Source organism: Arvicanthis niloticus, chromosome 12 (assembly GCF_011762505.2).
Source record: "Arvicanthis niloticus isolate mArvNil1 chromosome 12, mArvNil1.pat.X, whole genome shotgun sequence".
In the NCBI taxonomy this organism is placed as follows: domain Eukaryota; kingdom Metazoa; phylum Chordata; class Mammalia; order Rodentia; family Muridae; genus Arvicanthis; species Arvicanthis niloticus.
Genome location: NC_047669.1, coordinates 40,885,824 through 40,905,234, shown reverse-complemented (window position 1 = coordinate 40,905,234; position 19,411 = coordinate 40,885,824). Strand labels below are relative to the sequence as shown.

At 39.9% G+C, this 19,411-nt stretch overlaps 1 protein-coding gene across 1 annotated transcript in view; it reads right to left on the bottom strand.

Moving 5' to 3' along the window:
* Positions 1–19,411, bottom strand: part of Impg2 (interphotoreceptor matrix proteoglycan 2) — a 73,323-nt gene that overhangs the window by 34,719 nt on the left and 19,193 nt on the right. Inside the window, exons 8-10 of the mRNA XM_034514969.2 lie at positions 16,116–16,277; positions 10,906–10,964; positions 5,775–5,795 (exon numbers count right to left, since the gene is read on the bottom strand). Of these exons, the coding sequence (XP_034370860.1) occupies positions 5,775–5,795; positions 10,906–10,964; positions 16,116–16,277 (242 nt within the window). The remainder of the gene's footprint in view (positions 1–5,774; positions 5,796–10,905; positions 10,965–16,115; positions 16,278–19,411) is intronic.

Here is a 19,411-nt window from a genome sequence, read left to right as displayed (position 1 = left end):
AGACAATTCTGTGGCACCAAATGACTCCCAACTCAAAACATAAAAACAGGCAGCATCTGCCCATGACATTCCTTAAACATTTATGTGTATATATGTAGGTATGTGTATTTATATATATGTGTGTGAGTATACACATACATAATGGAGTATATACTTACTCAATTACAGTTGTCGTGTGATTGGATTTTGTTATTGTAACTGCATTCTTCTCCTAAATTTCTACTATATCCAACTTGGCACCTCATACGGAGACTTATCCAGTGTCTATTTTATGAGCAGAAATGTAGGCCGACAACAGTCACTCATATTTGACTCCAGAATAAACTCTCTTATCCTCCTAGAGATGAGAGCTGTACTTTGTCATGAGCTTTACTTTTTGAGGTTTTTTTTTTTTTTTGAAGATATCCACACGGATTAAAGACAAATATCACAAACTACCCTGGTTTGAGGATAGTGGTCATCCAGATCACCCAACCTCCTCTGAGGTCAAGCTTGCAAAAGAAATTTTTGATTATAACTCCTCACAGACTTTCCTATGAGAAAAGAAAACATGAGCCAGCTAACAGGAAGATCACATTCTTGGTAGGCATCGTTTCCATGTTAAAAAGATCAATCTGAAAAAATTCTCTTCTGTGGTTTAAGAAGGGGGAGTGGCCTTAAAAATTCCTTCCTTCCCCTAAGTGCTGCCAAGTTGGCTAGTTTGGACTTGCCCTGATCTGCATGGTGCAGATGGCACTCTAGACTATAGGGGATGTCTGTAAGTAGCCAGACCTCTCCAACCTTTCTTCCCCCACTAACATAGGTAAATACTAATTGGTTACATTGAGGAAAAGAAATCCTGGGTCATTCCATTATTGTTTTCCTCAAAGATCTGATAAACTGGCTGTTCTAAAGGGTGATTTAGAGCTCTTAAAAAGTGATAACTGATACCCCTGCAAGCGGACCGGTGGCCACATTCCAAATAAAAAAGATACCAAGGAAGAAGGGGAGCTCTTTGAATAGAGAAGGTGGACAAGTGGGAATAGGGGGCGGAATAAGGGCGTAAATATGATTGAAGACCATTATGACATGTAAAAGTGTCATACCCTCAATCCTTCAAGCAACTGAAGTCTTTTTAAGTTTTTACACTAAAATGTTAGTCTGTGATTAAGGGGATTTTTGGTTTTTGGTTTTTGTTTTTTTGGGGGTTTTTTGGTTTTTTTGTTTGTTTGTTTTTGTTTTTGTTTTTTTCAAGACAGGGTTTCTCTGTGTAGTCCTGGCTGTCCTGGAACTCACTCTGTAGACCAGGCTGGCCTCGAACTCAGAAATCCGCCTGCCTCTGCCTCCCAAGTGCTGGGATTAAAGGCGTGCGCCACCACTGCCCGTGTGATTAAGTTTTAATGTTTATTTTTTAAGGAAGAAATTGTGTGATGGTTCTAAGACATAAAACAGCAAGAGGAACACCTTCCGGTGAGAACTTAGCACATCACACACCCCATTGCTGCTTGGGAAGCTCTGGTCTTTGGACATACTGGCAGAGCACAGGTACCACATAGTTTGCATGCTCACTTCCTAACATACTTATTTCCTCCCAATCCACACATTCCTGTGTCATGAACACACATGCACACACCTCCTTCCCCTGCCTACATCCCTGTGTCATGAACACACATGCACACACCTCCTTCCCCTGCCTACATCTCTGTGTCATGAACACACATGCACACACCTCCGTCACCTGCTTATTTCTTTTTTGGCTTCAGCTTACCTGCCCCCTCCTCAGGGAGTCTCTTTCCCACTGACAACGTGGATCATGCTCTACCTCCCCTACCATCTGGACAGACACAATGATTATTCCAATCATTGGAATAACACATCCCAAGCATCCAGAACAATACCTACCTCATAGTACCTCAATAAATACTTTTGAAAGTAATGACAAACTGATTAGTGTTGTGACTAATATAAACAGATAAGACAGTTGGAACCCTTGCCATTTAAATGACATTCCATCTCTTAATCTGGAGTATTTTCTAGCCCTTAATATAAAAGGAGCAACTTTTCCCCTGCTGAGCATGTCTATTTTTTTCATACATTTGTATCTTAGTACTCGTTTAGAGACAGTTTCCAGGCCATCCACCACTTGATGAAGATGCTATGTTTCTACAAGCATGGTGGACCATATCTGCATATCCAAAAAGTTGGGTTCCTTCTCATGGTATTTGTATAACCTAAAAAACTTTCCCATAGGGTTAGCATGAGTCTAAGAGAAGAAACAATGGTCACAATGAAAGAGGAGGAGGAGGAGGAAGAAAAGAAGTAGGGGAGAAAGAGGAGGAAGAAGAGAAGGCTATGCCAAACAGAACTGAAATGGTTGCCTCATTGCATGAAAAATTGGGCAAGGACAGTTGAGCATTTACTAGAAGCCTACTATGTGCCTTACATGGCTTTTAAATGTCGAGGAGGAAAGATCATGAGAGATGTTCCTAGATGAGAAATCTATGCAAATCAGGAAGTCTGTGTTCAATTACCAACCTTGTCCTTGGCTGAAAAAATATCATTTTGCCTCCCAGTGTTTGTCTTGGTCATCTAAAGATACTATTTCTACCATAACATACATACCTACTAAGGATAAATTCATTAACAAAGACAGAATGACTCTGAAAGATGCTGTAATTTATTAACATCTTTTTGTCTTGGATCAAGACCTCAAGGAAATAGTTGTAATACCAAGAAGCCATGTATTCTTAAAGCCAAGAGCTTCACTGTGACCCAGGAAAGCTGCATTCTGGCAAGCAATAAAACACAAAGATTGCTCAGCATGGGGGAAAATTCTTTAAAAAAAAAAATTCAAGAGGCCAAGAAAGTCCATAAAGAGGTAGACAGGCATTTCTGATTGAAGAAAGCTGTGCTGGCTCCACAAATAGAGTGAGTCAACCAACCCAGGCCGCACCTGTGCGTTTCAGTCTGAATGACCCAGGAATCCACCAGTCAGGGATCAATCATATGGACAAAAGGAAAGAACCTTACTCTTTCACCTTAGGTGCCCCAACTGGCCATTTGGATGTATTTTTAAAATGAAGAGAAGTGGTCCTCCACATCATCACACAAGCTAAATGAGAGTATTTCAGAGGGCAAGAGAAAGAGCTCAGGGTTAAAAGCGCTGACTGCTCTTTCAGAGGTCCTGAGTTCAATTCCCAGCAACCACATGGTGGCTCACAACCATCTGTTATGGGATCTGATGCCCTCTTCTGTGTGTCTGAAGACAGCCACATGTATTTATATACATAAAATAGATAAATCTTTAAAAATAAAAGAGTATTTCTCCTGTGATGTTTCTTCGGGAAAGAAAGTATATACTTGCAATGCTTGGAGTTGACATTAGGACACATGTAAGTTAGACTGATACAGTATCTGTTCTTTTCAAATTGATTCTACTAAGTTGCATCACAATCTACTAAGTAGAGATTGCACACAGTTAAAAGCAAGTCAAAAAATTTCACATGTATTTAAATGTCAGTGGCAAAGGAGTACAGAGTATGTATTCTTTAATTCTGTTCCACACAGGCATTCATGCACAACTTGGTATATAAGTGTATCAAGTTTACAAATATAATCAATCAATTAATTGATACTACCTGATAACACTGAAGGTTTTTGGAAACTACGCCTAGGCTTCCATTCTATAAAAAAAATAGTGACTTTATATTTAATTATTTTCTGTGTTATTTTGTGTGTTAACAGAACTGTCAGAACTCAGCAAATGGCTACTATCCTTTCAGTACTAGGGAGAACCTCACTATTTAGGGTTGTTTTAACTCTCTAAGCACTGTAAGCAGGTAACTTTTGAATGGGTGCAGACCTCAGCACTAAAGGTTACAATTGCTAAAAGTACAGAAACACAAATTCTGGTGGGTCAAGATACCTGATACTCCTGGTCGCGTCATTTCCAACAAGACTATGTCTCTCTAAAGCAAAATGTCCTCACTAGACCAAAGGGAAAAAATACAAATCCTCATTTTATCACCCTACAAGGTACTAAGATGATAAAGGTTTTAAGAAGAAAGAAAGAAAGAAGGAAAGAAAGAAAGAGAGAGAGAGAAAGAGTACTACCATCCTATGCATGTCTAAAAGACAAAACCCAGAACTTAATCATTTCTCTATGAGTGGGGTCTGCCTAATAACAAGGTATTTCACAAATACTTGTCAAAATAATGTGAGTAAGATCAGAAAGTCCTTTTCAAGCAAATATATTTTTGTCAGCCTTAGGTGTTTATTAGGGGTTGGTTCCAGTGATAGCCTTCATTTCATGTATGTCAAATTCCATGGTGTCCAAGCCCCTTAAATACAGTGGAGTAGTCACTACACATATCCTCTAACTTACTTTAAATCAATAGTTCTTAACCTTTCTAATGCTGCAACCCTTTAATATAGTTCCTCATGCTGTAGTGACCCCCCACCATAAAATTATTTTATTGCTACTGTAATTTTGCTAGTTATGAATCATAATGTAAATATATGAGGATTTGTAGTTTTCGCTCTTCTTTAGTGAGGACATTTTGCTTTAGAGAGACATAGTCTTGTTGGAAATTATGTAACTAGAAGGTATCATATATCTCAACCCACCAGAATTTGCATATACATGTAGGATTTCTGATAAGTGACACCCCTAAAAGGGTCACAACCCACAGGTTGAGAATCACTGCCTTATCTCTAGAATGCTGTTCAGTCTAAATGCTATATATAAGTACTTTTATTATCTGAAGCATAATGATAATCAAGAAAGCATATATTCAGTATAGATTAAAAAGGTCTTTGTTATTTTTGGTTTTCTTTTATTTTTGTTTTGTTTTGTTTTGCTTTGCTTTTTTGTTTTGTTTTATAATTTTTTTATTATCAGTTGGCTGAATCCGAAGATATGGAAATCAAAGATGCCAAGCTGACTGTACAATGAGGAAATGATACCATAGTCTCTAAACACTTCTATAGTTAATCTAAGAATTTGCTTCATAGACTCCATTTGTATTTACCAGGCTTCTAAGAGAGGCAAACTATAAGTAAATTATGAATCCATAGAGAAAACTAATAACTTTCATAAAAGAGGTATTGATTGTGTGTCTTTACAATGTGCTTCCTAAAAATTCAAGACCAGCTGGTTTTACAAATGAACCATCATAAAGCTCAATGCTATCATCTACATCAAATGCACCTTAAAGTGCATCTGATTTTATTATTTAATGGCGAGGGACTTGAAAGTATGTTTGTTAATGGGTTTCATTCCTACTTTTAATTAACTCTGTGTTTAAAGTGCCAGTCAGCTATGAACTACAGCCTAGGATAGAACTTCAGCCTAATGGCTATGGAATTCCTATTTCAGTGTTCACAAAATAGTTTTTGTCTTAGAAAGTTTGTGTATTTTATTTGTTTGAACAGAGAACTTCACTATGTTACCTAGGCTGGCTTTGAACTTGAAATCATCCTGCCACCTTGGACTCAAAAGGACTCAGGCTATAGGTTTCTACCACCATCCCTAGTGAATAAATAAAACCTGACTGGAGAACAGCTGTGTTCTCTAGTGTGCAATGCATCACCTGTGTCAACCCTCACCCAGAAGCACTGAGAAGTTACAATAGAGAGGCTATGGCCTTCGAGGGCTACAGTATTTGTCATGGCATTTTGTATAAGGAGGCTCACAATGAGACTGGGAGAGACTGGAGGACTGAGCTGTGCGCTTCTGTACTCTAACACCAGATGCTGGCAATGAACAACACAGAAAGTAGCACAAGGGACTTTACCTGACATTTTCCTCCGGAGACCTGAAAAAAAAATAACAAAAGTATCGATTAGAGCTCAATTGCCTTTATAATTGTCACATAATTCATCACTGTGCACGTTCCATGTGTTCACATCACATTGTTCAAAATGCCTTCTCAAGTGGAAAACACCAAATCAGGTCTACTATGTGCTAGAAGTCAAAAGATAGATGAAAGAAAGGAAGGAAGAAAGGAAGGGAGGGAGGGAGGGAGGGAGGGAGGAAGGAAGGAAGGAAGGAAGGAAGGAAGGAAGGAAGGAAGGAAGGAAGGGGAGGGGAGGGAGGAAGAAATAAATAAAAGAAACAAAAGAAAAAGAAATGAAGGAAGAAAAAAAGGAAGAGAGTAAGGGAAAGAAAGAGAAAAAAGAAAGTGAGTTTGAGGCTAGGCTGTAGTTCTAGGACAGCCAGACCTACATAGAAAGACCCTGTCTAAAAAAATAAAAAAAGTTTAAAAAGTAATAAAGGGGGTGGGGGAAAAAGTAATGAAGGTTAAAAAAATAATGGAAGAAAGAAAAAAAGAAAGAACAAAAGAAAGAAAGAAAGAAAGAAAGAAAGAAAAAAAGAAAGAAAGAAAGAACAAAAGAAAGAAAGAAAAACAGAGAGAGAGAAAGAAGCCATTTAAAGCCAATGTTTTTTACAGTTTTTTTATTTACCCTAAAAATACTTCACAAATATGTAATTTTTCTCTTTGTTAAACAAACTCTTTGGTAGACCATTAGAAAACTTGGGTTGTTGGCATTAAAATTAGAAACATCAGGCTGGAGATCTGGCTCGGGGGTTAAGAGCCAGAGGACCTGAATTCAGGTCTTAGCACCCATATCAGGCAGCTCCTAACCTAGCTCCTAGGGACCCAGTGTCTCTGTCTTCTACAGGTATTTTAACTCATGTGTGCATAGCCAAGTACAGATAGACATGTAGACATCAACAAAAATAAATCTTTGAAAAAAGAACACAACATCAATATTAAAAAAAAAAAAAAAAAAAGGAATGTCCTTTGGGCAATGCAATGTAGAACCAAAGAAAAACAGATGTATAGATCTGTCCCAGAATTGAATTTTTAAAAAGGAAAGATTAATCCAATAGCTCCTTAAGGGGGAAAGATAAATGAAAATGAACTTTTTTTCTAGAATAACAAACAAAATAGAACGACAATCTTGAAACATTAAAAGAAATTATTTCCCAAGCAGAATCCTACTCCTAAACAAACTATTATTGACCTGAGAGTGACCTAAGGAGGCTGTTTTCAAGCACACACACACACAGATGTCAAGGAATTCTCTCTTACATTGTGCTGTGCTCCACAAAACTGAAGATGACAACCAAGAAAAGAGCTCACATACATGGGCTGGTCAGAGCACCACCCTCTTCCCTCCCCACACCCCACCCACATATGTAGCAGAGGACTGCCTTGTCTGGCTTCAGTGGGAGAGGATGCACCTAATCCTATAGTGACTTGATACCCCAGGAAGGGGGAATGCCCTGGGGGCATCCTCTCAGAGGTGAAGAAGAGGGGAGATGAGGGGGAGAACTCTGAGGGAAGACAGGAGGGAGGGCAACATTTGGAATATAAATAAATAAAATAATTAATAAAAAAAGAATAAAAAGAGCTCACATCAGCCACGTGAGAGAGCAACAGTGTCTCAGATTGTCTCATGAGACCCAGGAGTAAGGACAAGTTGATTGTTTAACAAACTGGTCTCCCAAGTAAAGCAACTCAAAGAAGACAGAACCCTAACTGGCTGTCATCAAAGTCCCATGTTCAGAAAACCATTCAAGGTCTGGAGTTTCTTTTGTCTTGGTCACTCATCCAGATTGTTGTATTTCTCCGCATGTTCTAAGACCAAGGACAAACCTGTGGTCCGGCTTGTGGAAAAATGGTCAGCAGAAATTCAGAGAAAACAAGAGAGTACTGCTTCTACTCTCTTACTATCAATGGTCAAGCCACCAAGAAAAGAGGTGGTGAAGCAGTCTCCAGCTACACATTCGTGGAACTAACAGGAATCATCTACTTTGGAATGTAAATAAATAAAATAATTAATAAAAAGTAAAGGATAAAAAGAGCTCACATCAGCCATGTGAAAGAACAACAGTGTCTCAGATTGTCTCATGAGACCCAGGAATAAGGGCAAGTTGATTGTCTAACAAACTGGTCTCCCAAGTAAAGCAACTCAAAGAAGGGTCCACAAAGATGGGCCCTGTGATGCTATTTCTGTGTAGACAGCAGTCGGTTTAGATTGCACCCTGTTTTGAAAACTTGTGAATAAGGAACATATCAGTTCCTACATCCAAGAGCATTCTTCCTTCAGAAGGATTCACAGGCATAGTGGATAGCAATAGAAATACATTTTTAGTAGCATCCACTATGACTGTACATAATAGTAAATGAAACAATATAAAACACGTTTCTTACATAAATAGTGGTAGGACAGCCTGAGTAGATCTCCCCCCAAAGCAACATCCTGGCAGGAGCCATGACTTTCACAAGCTCAATTCAAAAAAAACTATGTGTATATTCCTAAACAAGAGAATTGTTACTATATAAGAAAAATGTTCATGTTTTCATAGACTCTCTTAGTAAAGATATAGGAGACTGCTAACAGGTCGCTTATCAAAAGGAGAACTGGTTACAGTTTTGTGATCCACCACTCTGTTTTCCTTTTGATTTGTCTGTGCTATGTATTTAAATTCCATTCGTGAAATAAGAAAATACATTCCTAGTTTTAGAAAACGAAGTGCATACAAATCCTACCAGCGACTTTGATTCTAGCAATGTATCGTAGAGATTTACCACAATAATACTTTGTAGTTAAAAAAAAAAAAACAACCCAAATATCCAATTGTAAGAGAATGGTGAGATTGATCATGAACATATACATCCTCAAAGAACAATACACAAAGGAAACCAAGTGAGGTGGGAGGGAAGGGGGGAATGGGGGAGGAGTTGGAGGGTAAATATGCCCAAAACGCCTGAAATCCTCAAAGAATAAAAACCATAATGTACGTATAGAAGTGGACTAAAACCAAAAATTCTGATTAGCAATATGTTTAAGCAATTAACTGCAATCTTTGGCTCTTAGTCTCACAGCTCTGTTTCAAAAGAAAATTAAAATATTTTTTGGAGGAAGAGAAAAGTAAATTCAAATAGCATGACATTAAAATGAAATGGCATGAATGTGAAAAAGAAAAGAAAGAAAGAAAAAAAGAGGGTCTGGAGAAGTGGCTCAGAGGTTAAGAGCACTGGATGCTCTTCCAGGACACCCAGGTTGAATTCATAGCACCCACATGGCAGCTCACAACTGTCTTTAACTCCAGGCCCAGGGGATCCCACACCCCCACTTAGGCATGCAGGCAGGCAAAACACCAATGTGCATGTAATAAAAAAGTAAATGTTAAAAAGAAAGCCAAAAAAAGATGACCTACAATTACGTAATGTACAATTATGTAATTGTAATGACTTACAATTACAAGTATTAGACGGTCAGTAAGGGTCAGACCAGCCAGCCTACAGTCCATGGCACAGCTTTTGATGTTTGCTTATTTTACATCACAGGAATGGAACAGAGCTTCTTAGAGCGGTGCTCAGCAGTTAACAGCACTAGCTGCTTTTCCAGAGGACCTTCGTTGGAACCCCAGCACCCACATCTTGGCTTACAACTGTCTGTAACTCTAGTCCCCAGAGATCTGACACCCACTTCTAGTGTGTGAGGGGATTGCACCCACAGACACATAGGTAAAACATTCATATACACAAAATAATTTTTAAAAAGTCTAAAAATAGAAGTTCTCCTATTTATTCCTGAAACTGTGCTAAGTATTTCATGAAATAAATTCCGCTTACTCCTCACTAAGATTCATTAAGGACTGCCAATATCCACACTGTACGTAAAGAGACTAAGGAAGAAAGACACTATTGATTGACCCAAAGGATCGCGAAAGCACTTCTAATAAAGCAGGACTCACAGACAAAATTATTTTATACAGAGCAAAAGCCGAGATTGAGTAATCCATTAAAAACCATACAGTCCAAGGCGCATAGGCAGTATTAGACAAGATGGCTCCAAATGAGTGAGACCTTCAAAGGTCCTCCCTCTCGTAGCCATGGAAAAGCATATGTGAAAATGGTAGGGGGTCGATTGGAAGGGCTGTTGTGGTGTGAGGTAAGGTAGATAGTTCAACGGGCAAAGCCTCTCTGCACTAAAAAGTGTGTGCCCTTGGATCAATGACTTCTATTTTCTCTGTCACATGAACACACACATACACACAGTCAAACACATGTACATACATACATATATACACACTCATATACAAACACACACATGCATACACATACGTATATACAGTCACACACTCACAAACACTCAAATACACACACAAACATGCTCACACACAAACATTCACACACATGCACCACACACATACACACATGCATGTGCACACATATACACAGTGTACACATACACACAGGCATGCTACAAGTGCTACATAGACACTTGCTGTTATTGCTGCCACCACATGTCCTGCTGAGAACATTCAGCACAGCCTCAACCTCCTTGTATCCAGTAACTGGGCAACAGCTGTGGCTAGTTCCCTTAATGGAAGATTCGTGCATGGAGGTTAAGAACAATCACTAAAATACAAGCTATTTCATTTCAAAATCTCTCCTCCACCCTCAAGTGAGAACTGCTTGTCCACAGTAGGCAAGTTCAATCCTTTAAACCTGTTTCTTCCTCTGGAAAGGGAGGGTTGGAAGTGTCTGCCCTGAAGATTGACAGTCACCTCACAACCTGAGAAGCTTCAGAAAAGGCCTGAAGTCATTTTTAGTCTGACTCCATTCAGGGTCCCATGCCAAAGGAAAGCTGTGTAATTTGTAACACAAAGCCTAAATTCTTACTGTGATCTACCTACAGACCGATCGACATCTCCATGATACATTGCTTTGCCTCTCATTAGCTCAGTTTCATCTGCATCAAACTAGTGTTGGAATACTAATTTACCACAAGTAACACTATTATAGCACTGCAATCACATGCTGCTAGAATACATGTGATGGATACCAGGCTTTTTCCATTCAAAGAGTAGCACTGCACACATGCATTTTTAGAGCATATCTCTACCTGAATTCCAGAACACGGATGCCCTTGTAGCCGGGTAACCCTGTGAATGCTTTTTCAACCTGTTAAAAAAAATAAAATAAAATAAAATAAAGATGGTGACTATGTAGAATGTGCAAAGGTATATTTCAAATGCTTTAAAGAGCAGAATACAAAATAGACACTTACCTTACACTTATCAGAGCTATAGATCTCTTACAATGATCAGAGCTTGTACACATAGATAAAAAGTGACTATGGTTACAATCATGATAGAAAATAGTGTTTGCCACAAGACTGTCATAATTACTTTGTCATTTTGTCTTTTATGATTTTAATGAGCTTTAATTTTATTTTTAATTTATGAAAAGCATACTTCTTATTAGTTAAAACATTTTCCTCCTTTTGTGTGAAGTATTAAGTTCATTTCAAAAGACACTACAATAATTCATATAACAGTATTTTTAAATGCCCCTGTCCCAGTTGGGAAGTTGGGCTCAGCTAGCACCCTGGCAGAGTTGAGTGTCTGTTTTCTGTAAGTGGGAACATGTCTGAGAGTGTCTGCTTCCTGTCTCCACATCACAAGAGAACTAGGAATAAATTCAGCATTCGAAAAATAAAAGTCTACAAGGCCCAAAGTTAAGAAGCAGTAGCCAGATAACTCCACTGGTTGAAATATCAATTTATAAGCGTCACATCCATGAGAGCTGGTTTTAATACCAAGCCTTTAAAATGCCACCACATCATTCCATCAGAGCTCAATAACTAGAGAGAGAGAAAAAATGCCAGACTGGGGAATCTAAAAATAATCTAATTATATAAAAATATGTATTTAAACAAAAGCTAATATTTAATCCACAATAATCCCAAGGGTGGCTCACCAGACGGATGACTTTGGGGCTGACACAAGAAAATGGAAATATTAGGGGACCATAGAAACTTCTCTGGGAAGATTCCTTTAACTGCATCCTCACAAAACCAGGGGAGTAGAACTTTTTAAAATCTTGGTTCAATATAGATCTTCTTCGTTCAAAAATAAAGAATTCAAGGAGCTGTTAAAATGGCTCAGTGAATAATGTCCCTACCATGCAAGCATGAGTACCTGAGTTTGAGTCCCAACCCCCACATGGAAAAGCCCAGAATTCCAGGGCCAGGAAGGGAGACAGGAGGATCTCTGAGGCTTGCTGGCCATCCTAAATTGGTGAGCTACTGGTTCAAAATCACATTCCGTCTCAAAATTTAAGATGCTTCTAACCAATTCCTCATAATATCAGAGAGTAGAATTTTTAAAAAATCTTAGCTCACTGAAGATCTTTCTAACTTCAGAATAAAGAAGTCAAGGATGGCTGGCTCTCAAGTTACTTGCAAGTCAATTATCTAACACTGTCATCCATACTCTGCCCATTGAACTACATGTCCTTCTAATCCCCCTGCTTCATAATCCATACATTTGAAACGGAGACACTCATTAGAGTTTCTGAAGGAGTCTCTGTACAGGACAAAGGAAGGACCACTTTGAAAGGCAAATGGACAGTTAAGTGGCTCAACAGCTAAAATGCTTGCCATGCAAGTGTGAGGATCTGGATTCAGATCCCCAGAAACTGACATAAAGCCTGACGCTCTAAAGATCATCTGTAATCCCAGGGGTCCAGGTAGGAGACAGAGACAGTAGAATACCCAGGAGCTAGCAGGCCAGACAGCCTGAGACAGACATCAGCGAACAACAGAGACTGTCTCAACCAAAGTATAAACCAAGACCCAGAATGGAACTTGCCCTCTGATCTCCACATGCAGGTTGAATCACACACATATAACATACATACACACTCGCACACATACAGAGAGAGAGAGAGAGAGAGAGAGAGAGAGAGAGAGAGAGAGAGAGTCAGAAGGAGACCTGACTTTACAGTCTGCTCATTTTGAGGCTGAAATAACCATGAATAAGTTCCTGCCTCCTGAGCCTCACTTAAAAGATAAAGATACTTGTCTACATCCCTACAAGCAGAGTTGGCAGCAGCCTATAAAAGCACAGTAGAGAAGCTGCCTTTCCCATATCGTGCCTGCCTTCATTAGATCCTCCCACATTTATACTATATTGAGCCCTTTCTGTCATACTTGGTATGGCCTCAGGTTTACCATGCTGTCTCTTCTACCCTCATAAAAAAGATTTATGGTAGAAAATATCATCCTGAGTGGGGTAACCCAGAAGGACATGCATGCACTGATAAGTGGATATTAGCCACAATAAAGTACAGGATAACCATGCTACAATCCACAGACCCAAAGAAGCCAAATAACAAAGAAGCTCCAAGGGAAGCTGCTTGAATCTTTCTCAGAATGGGAAACAAAATAGACTTCAGAAGTGGATGGAGGGAGGCAACTGGGTGGTAGAAGAAATGGGAAGAGGGGATCAGGGGTAAGGGGGTAAACAGAAATCAGTGGGAGGGGGCATCTCTAGGATGTGCCAGAGACCTAAGATGGGGAGGGGACAGGGTATCCAGTGGGGTATATGGATCCTTAAGTGGCCACTGCCTATAGCCAGCTAGGACTCCCAGTGGAGGGATAAGGACAGCAACCCACCCACAAAACCCTTGACCTAAAATGTGTCCTTCCTACAAGATGTGCAGGGACAAAAATAGAGCAGAGACGAAGGAAACAGCCAACTAATGACTGCCCCAAATTGACACCCAGCCCATGGGCTATTAATGATACTCTGATGCTATTAATGATACTCTGTCATGCTTACAGAAAGGAGCCTAGCATAATTGTCCTCTGAGAGGCTCCACCTAGTAGCCAGTGTAAACAGATGTGAGACCCAGAACCAAACATAAGATCAAGCTCAGGGAATCTTGTGGAAGAGTTGAGGGAAGGATTGAGTGACCCAAAGAGAACAGGGACTCCACAGGGAGACCAACAGAGTCAACTAACCTGGCCTTTGGGGGTTCTCAGAGACTGAACCACTAACAAAAGAGTGAATACAAACTAGACCTAGGCCCCCTGCACATATATAGATGTGCAACTTGGTCTTCATGGAGATTCCCCCAACAACTGGAGCAGAGGGGAGTACTGTCCCTGAACTGATGTTTGCCTGTGGATTTTGTTCCCCTAACTGGGCCACCTTGTCTGGCCTCAGTGAGAGAAGAGGAGCCTAATCCTGTAGTGACTGATGGGCTCCCCTTTCTCAGAGAAGAAGGGGAGGAGGAAGTGGGGGAAGAGCTGCAAGAGGGAGAAACTGGGACCAGAGGGGAGCTGATATTAGGATGTAAAATGAATAACTAAATTAATAATAAATAATAATAAAAGTTATGGCGTCTGAACCTCCTCCCTTATAAGCAGGTTTTCACTTCTCTGTCTCCTAGTATAATTTAGGAGGTAACACAAGGGAACAACCTGTGTGCCTGTACCACGAAGGGAGAGCACTGAAGGAGCTCATGTCATCTGTTGAAGGTAGAATGGCAATTTCCTTCAGGACACCCCCAAAAACATACACACAAGCACACACACAAACACATGCTCCTACACACACACACACACACACACACACACACACAGCAGGAGGAGGGAGAGGAGAAGGGGGAGAGAGAGAGAGGTCGAGAGGGAGAGCCTTCCACACAAGGAAATAGTTATAAGGTCACATGTCATTTGGGGTCAGAAGGTGATGATGGTACAGGCAGTAGCCAGGAAAAGGGAAGGAATGGCTCATGGTTAGCCCAGACCAGTCCTCACCCTCCGATCACCTCTTAGTAACCATGGATCTCACAAAGTCATTACTGAGGAGACACCTTTCAGAGTATTTATCAAACTTTCTCTAAATCTGCAGTCGTTCCTGCAGTTGTTTACTGAAATGCTGGAGCTTATTAAAGGTTCCTTAATCCAGGCAGGAAAGCCAGACGGCCAATTCAAGACAGTATCTGGTGCCAGGTGGCCACTGGCCTGGCTGACATTTCTCCCACATACCATACAGCCTTGCAACTTGGCCTCGTAGTTAGGAAAATGAATTGTCTGGCCTGCACTGCCCCCATGTCTGATGGCTGTGGTGATGCTGCTTGGCTGACAGACGCATATTTTTGTTTCCCATCTGGACACAATGACAGGGAAGGAAATTAAACCAAGGTAATGGAATTAACAAACTTGGTCAAGGAGAAGTCAATCAAGCAGGAGTTGAAAAGACATAAACAGGAAGAAGCGGTGTGCCCAGTTATCACATACAAGAGTAGATGGTATTCAGCATCATACTATGGAAGAACAAAGGCTAACAAGAAAGCTCCCAGGTATGGGGTGATGTTTAACAGAAGAATTGTGCAGTCAAACTCAATCCAGAATCCTTCCAGAAGGTAAGTAATGACATGCTTTAACACGTGGCTATTCAGAAAAACCTCTTTTTTAAAAAAATTTATTTATTTATTTTATGTATATGAGTACTCCGTAGCTGTCTTCAGACACACCAGAAGAAGGTATCAAATCCTATTACAAATGGGTGTAAGCCACCATGTGGTTGCTGGAAATTGAACTCAGGACTCTGGAAAAGCAGTCAGGGCTCTTAACCACTGAGCCATCTCTCCAGCCCCTAGAAAAAACTCTTTTTAAAAACCTCTTGCCAGAGGACAGAGACAAGGGGGATTTATTTCCACGTTCCTCTAGTGTTTCTTAACTTTGCACACATATTACCTGTGAGTGACCTACTTTAAAGTGTCTGAACTAAGAAAATAGAGCTGTGCCGGATGGCGGTGGTGCATGCCTCTAATCTCAACACTCAGGAGACAGAGTCAGGCAGATCTCTGAGTCTGAAGCCAGCCTGGTCTCCAGAGTGAGTTCCAGGATAGCCAGCGCTACACAGAGAAACTGTCTCGAAAAACAAACCACACACACACACAAAGATAAGCAGTCCATAGCTGTTCAGAAACATTCATTTCTCCACACATCGACAAGCTGAAATAAAAGCACAGAATTCACTTTTCTTTGGCTGCAGTGAGTAACAAAGTTCAGAAACTTTTCACAAAATTTTCTAAAGACGTGGCTAAGCTTTGACCATACGAAGCTAGCAGATGGCCAGCTTGAAACCTTAACTTACCCATAAGCACCGCAGTCGTGAGAGACTTAATCCCCCAAAACAAACATGTTATCCAATCAAATGAACCATCCACATGAGTGATTTTTGTGTCCTATCATGCACATGTTAGAAAGAAATAAAAGCTTCTTCCAAAAGACTTTTTAAGAAAGAAAAAATCATGCACCTTTGAAATAAACTCTTCCACAAGAAGCCTGTAGAGGGCGTGGGAGGGATCCTGCAGTTCTTCACTGTATTGCTTTCCCAGAAGTTGGATGCTGAATTCTGCTATCTGTTCAGCAGCTGGTTGTGTGGGCTCCTCTGTCACATTCTCAATTTCATTGCTGATCTGAATTTAAAAAGAAAAATAAATACCAGTATTTATTCATTCAGTCAATAAATATTTACTGACTCCCCTCAAAGTTTCACATCTAAGGATGACTTTTTATGTAGTATTCAATTATACAATAAACTGAATCACCTTCAGGCTACACATGAATGTAATAATCACTGTAGACCTGCACATAATCTTTCAGTACACATTGGCAAGGAAGAGCAAAAGCCTTCCCATAGAAAATTATCAAGGCAAGTAAAAAAAAAAAATAGTTGAAAATTCTGTAATCAAAACATGGGTTAGAGAGATGGTCCTCTAACATTTTGGTCCAAGAATCCCTTTAGACTCTTGAAAATAATTCAGCAACAACAACAACAACAAAAAAAAAAAAAAAAAAAAAAAAGAGTTTTTGAAGTATATTACAACTACAAACATTTACCAACAAAAATTTCAAAAGATTAATTTGGAAAAACATATACTAATCCATTTAACAATAACAAGAGTAGTTTGGTGTGGTGCTGTATGCCTTTAGTTCCAGCACTAAAAGGCAGAGGCAGGCAGATCTCTGTGAGTTCGAGGCAGCCTGTGTGATAGTTTAAATGAATATGCACCCTCACAGACTCATAAGGAGTGGCACTATTAGGAGGTATGGCCTTGTTGGGGGAGATAGAACCTTGATGGGGTAAGGGTGTCACTGTGGGTAGACTCTGAGATTCCAGAAGCCCAAGCCAGGCCCTATACCTCTCTTTCTGCTTCCTGTTGATGCACATACAGAAACCTTAGCTATCTTTCCAGCACCGTGTCTGCCTGCAAGCCATCATGATTCCCTCCATGATGACAATGGATTAACCTCTGAACTTTCGAGACAGCCCCGTTAAATTGTTTCTTTTATAAAAGTTGTCATGGTCATAATGTCTCTTCACAGCAAACGAACGCCTAACTAAGCCAGCCTGCCGTGTATAGTGAACTCCGGGCCAGCCAAAGCTGCATACTGACATGCTGTCCCAAAAATAAGAAGAAAGTATAACAGAATAAGGTAATTTCATACAAAAGTCAACAACAGATGCTGTGAAGCTGCAGTAGTGGGAAGAGTGACATTGTTTCTATTTTTACAAACTCTTGAACAGACTGTCTGGCTTAATACAAGATGGCTGAATTCTCATGTTTATTTCTGTATTCAGTTTGTCACAATATGCTATTTTAATAGACACAACATGAAAAAAATATCTGCCCAAACAAATATGAACTCAGGAAGAAGGAATAAAGTAAGAATCTTTTCAGATAACTTGGACTATTCTGTAATAACCAGCTACACCAGCTTTAAAGGGGTCATTTCTTAAACAGTAGTTGCCATTGGTCAAAACCATGATGAATTTTTTGTTGTACTCTATAAAACCTAAGTCTAGGCTGGGGAGCCCTTGACTAGTATGTTCAAGGCCTTCCATTCAGTCCCAGAAGCTAAACATACACACACACACTCACACACACACATTCACACACACCAGACACCACACACACATATACACACCACACACATATACACACACTCACACATACACACATACCACATACCATACACACACACTACATATACACACCACAAACACTCACACACATATATACACACTACACACATACACACTCACATACAAATACACATACTCAAACACACATACACACACTCACACTGACACACACCACACATACACACTACATATGCACCACACACACAAATAAACATGCACTCACACACACAAATACACACACACTACATATGCACCACACACACAAATAAACATGCACTCACACACACAAATACACACACACTCACACACACACACAGTTGGAGCCATTGGAGGATGACTAAGAGTTCAAGATCAGCCTGATATACACACTTACACTGACATACACATACCACACAACACACTACATATACACCACACACACAAATGCACACACATTCACACACACAAAAACATGCACACTCACACACACACAGTTGGAGCCATTGGAGGATGACTAAGAGTTCCAAGCCCGTATGATCTACAGTGTGAAAGCCCAAGATGTTGTTTAAAAATTAAAAAAAAAAATATTCCAGGTCTTCCAGCAGCCAAATCTGACATAACTTAGACAACAAAATTAATATTAGGTTATAATCCAAATAACAAAACATCCATAAATCCACTCATATGAATAAAAGACTGAATAAATGAGACTGTAATAATAGTTTCAGTTTACCTAATAAATCTAGAAGGAATGAGGGTATTCTTCCATTTCCGCTAGAACACTACACTAATGATTGCTGTGTGCATCACATGTAGATGAACACACTAAGCCAAGCACTTCCATTGTACGTACAGAAACATGGGAAGGATGCAGGAGCAGCCTGAAGATGCTGAGAGGGCCAACAGCAGAATAGAGAATAGAACATCAGTGCCTTTCCTTTTCATCACATCTTATGGCTCATATAACAGAAACCTATGAAGTTTCAGAATAGGAAGTAAGCCTGAAGACTACCCCTTCCCTGTTCTTTCTGGTGCTGGAATTGTCTCTCTGATATCCCTGACAAAGGGCTGCCCACCTCAGCTGAAAGAGCCGTCATAAGAAACAGACATGCTCTTCAGAGCAGGCCCCTATGCTTCCAAAAAGCCATCATAGTTGGGAAATCTTATCATAAAACCCAAACTGTTCTCCTGTTCTATTTTTTATTTAAAAAAAAAAAAAAAAAAAAAAAGCCACGTGGTCTGGATCACAAGTGAACCACGGCCACAGGGACTTTTCACAGATTCCAGGAAGCTACCAAGTTCCCTAACTTTCTGCTGGTGCCTCTCCTCCTGACACTTCCAATGGCACTTCCAATGTTTACCTTAGAGCGTGGTTCCCATATATGAGTTCTGGTTAAGATATGATAGGACTATTGCCTACTTACAGTAGGTTCTTTTTTTTTATTAATGCAATCTAATAATAAATTACCATTTTTTTAAATTGGCTATTTTTTTCCAGTAAGAGCATTATGCTGCTCAGTAATAATAATACTTCTACCAACAAAAACTGTGACTTATATGGGATTTTATACAAGGCTGCCCTTTTGTTCATTACATTTCATCATAGGGCTCAAGAGATGGGTCAGCAGTGAAGAGCACTTGCTG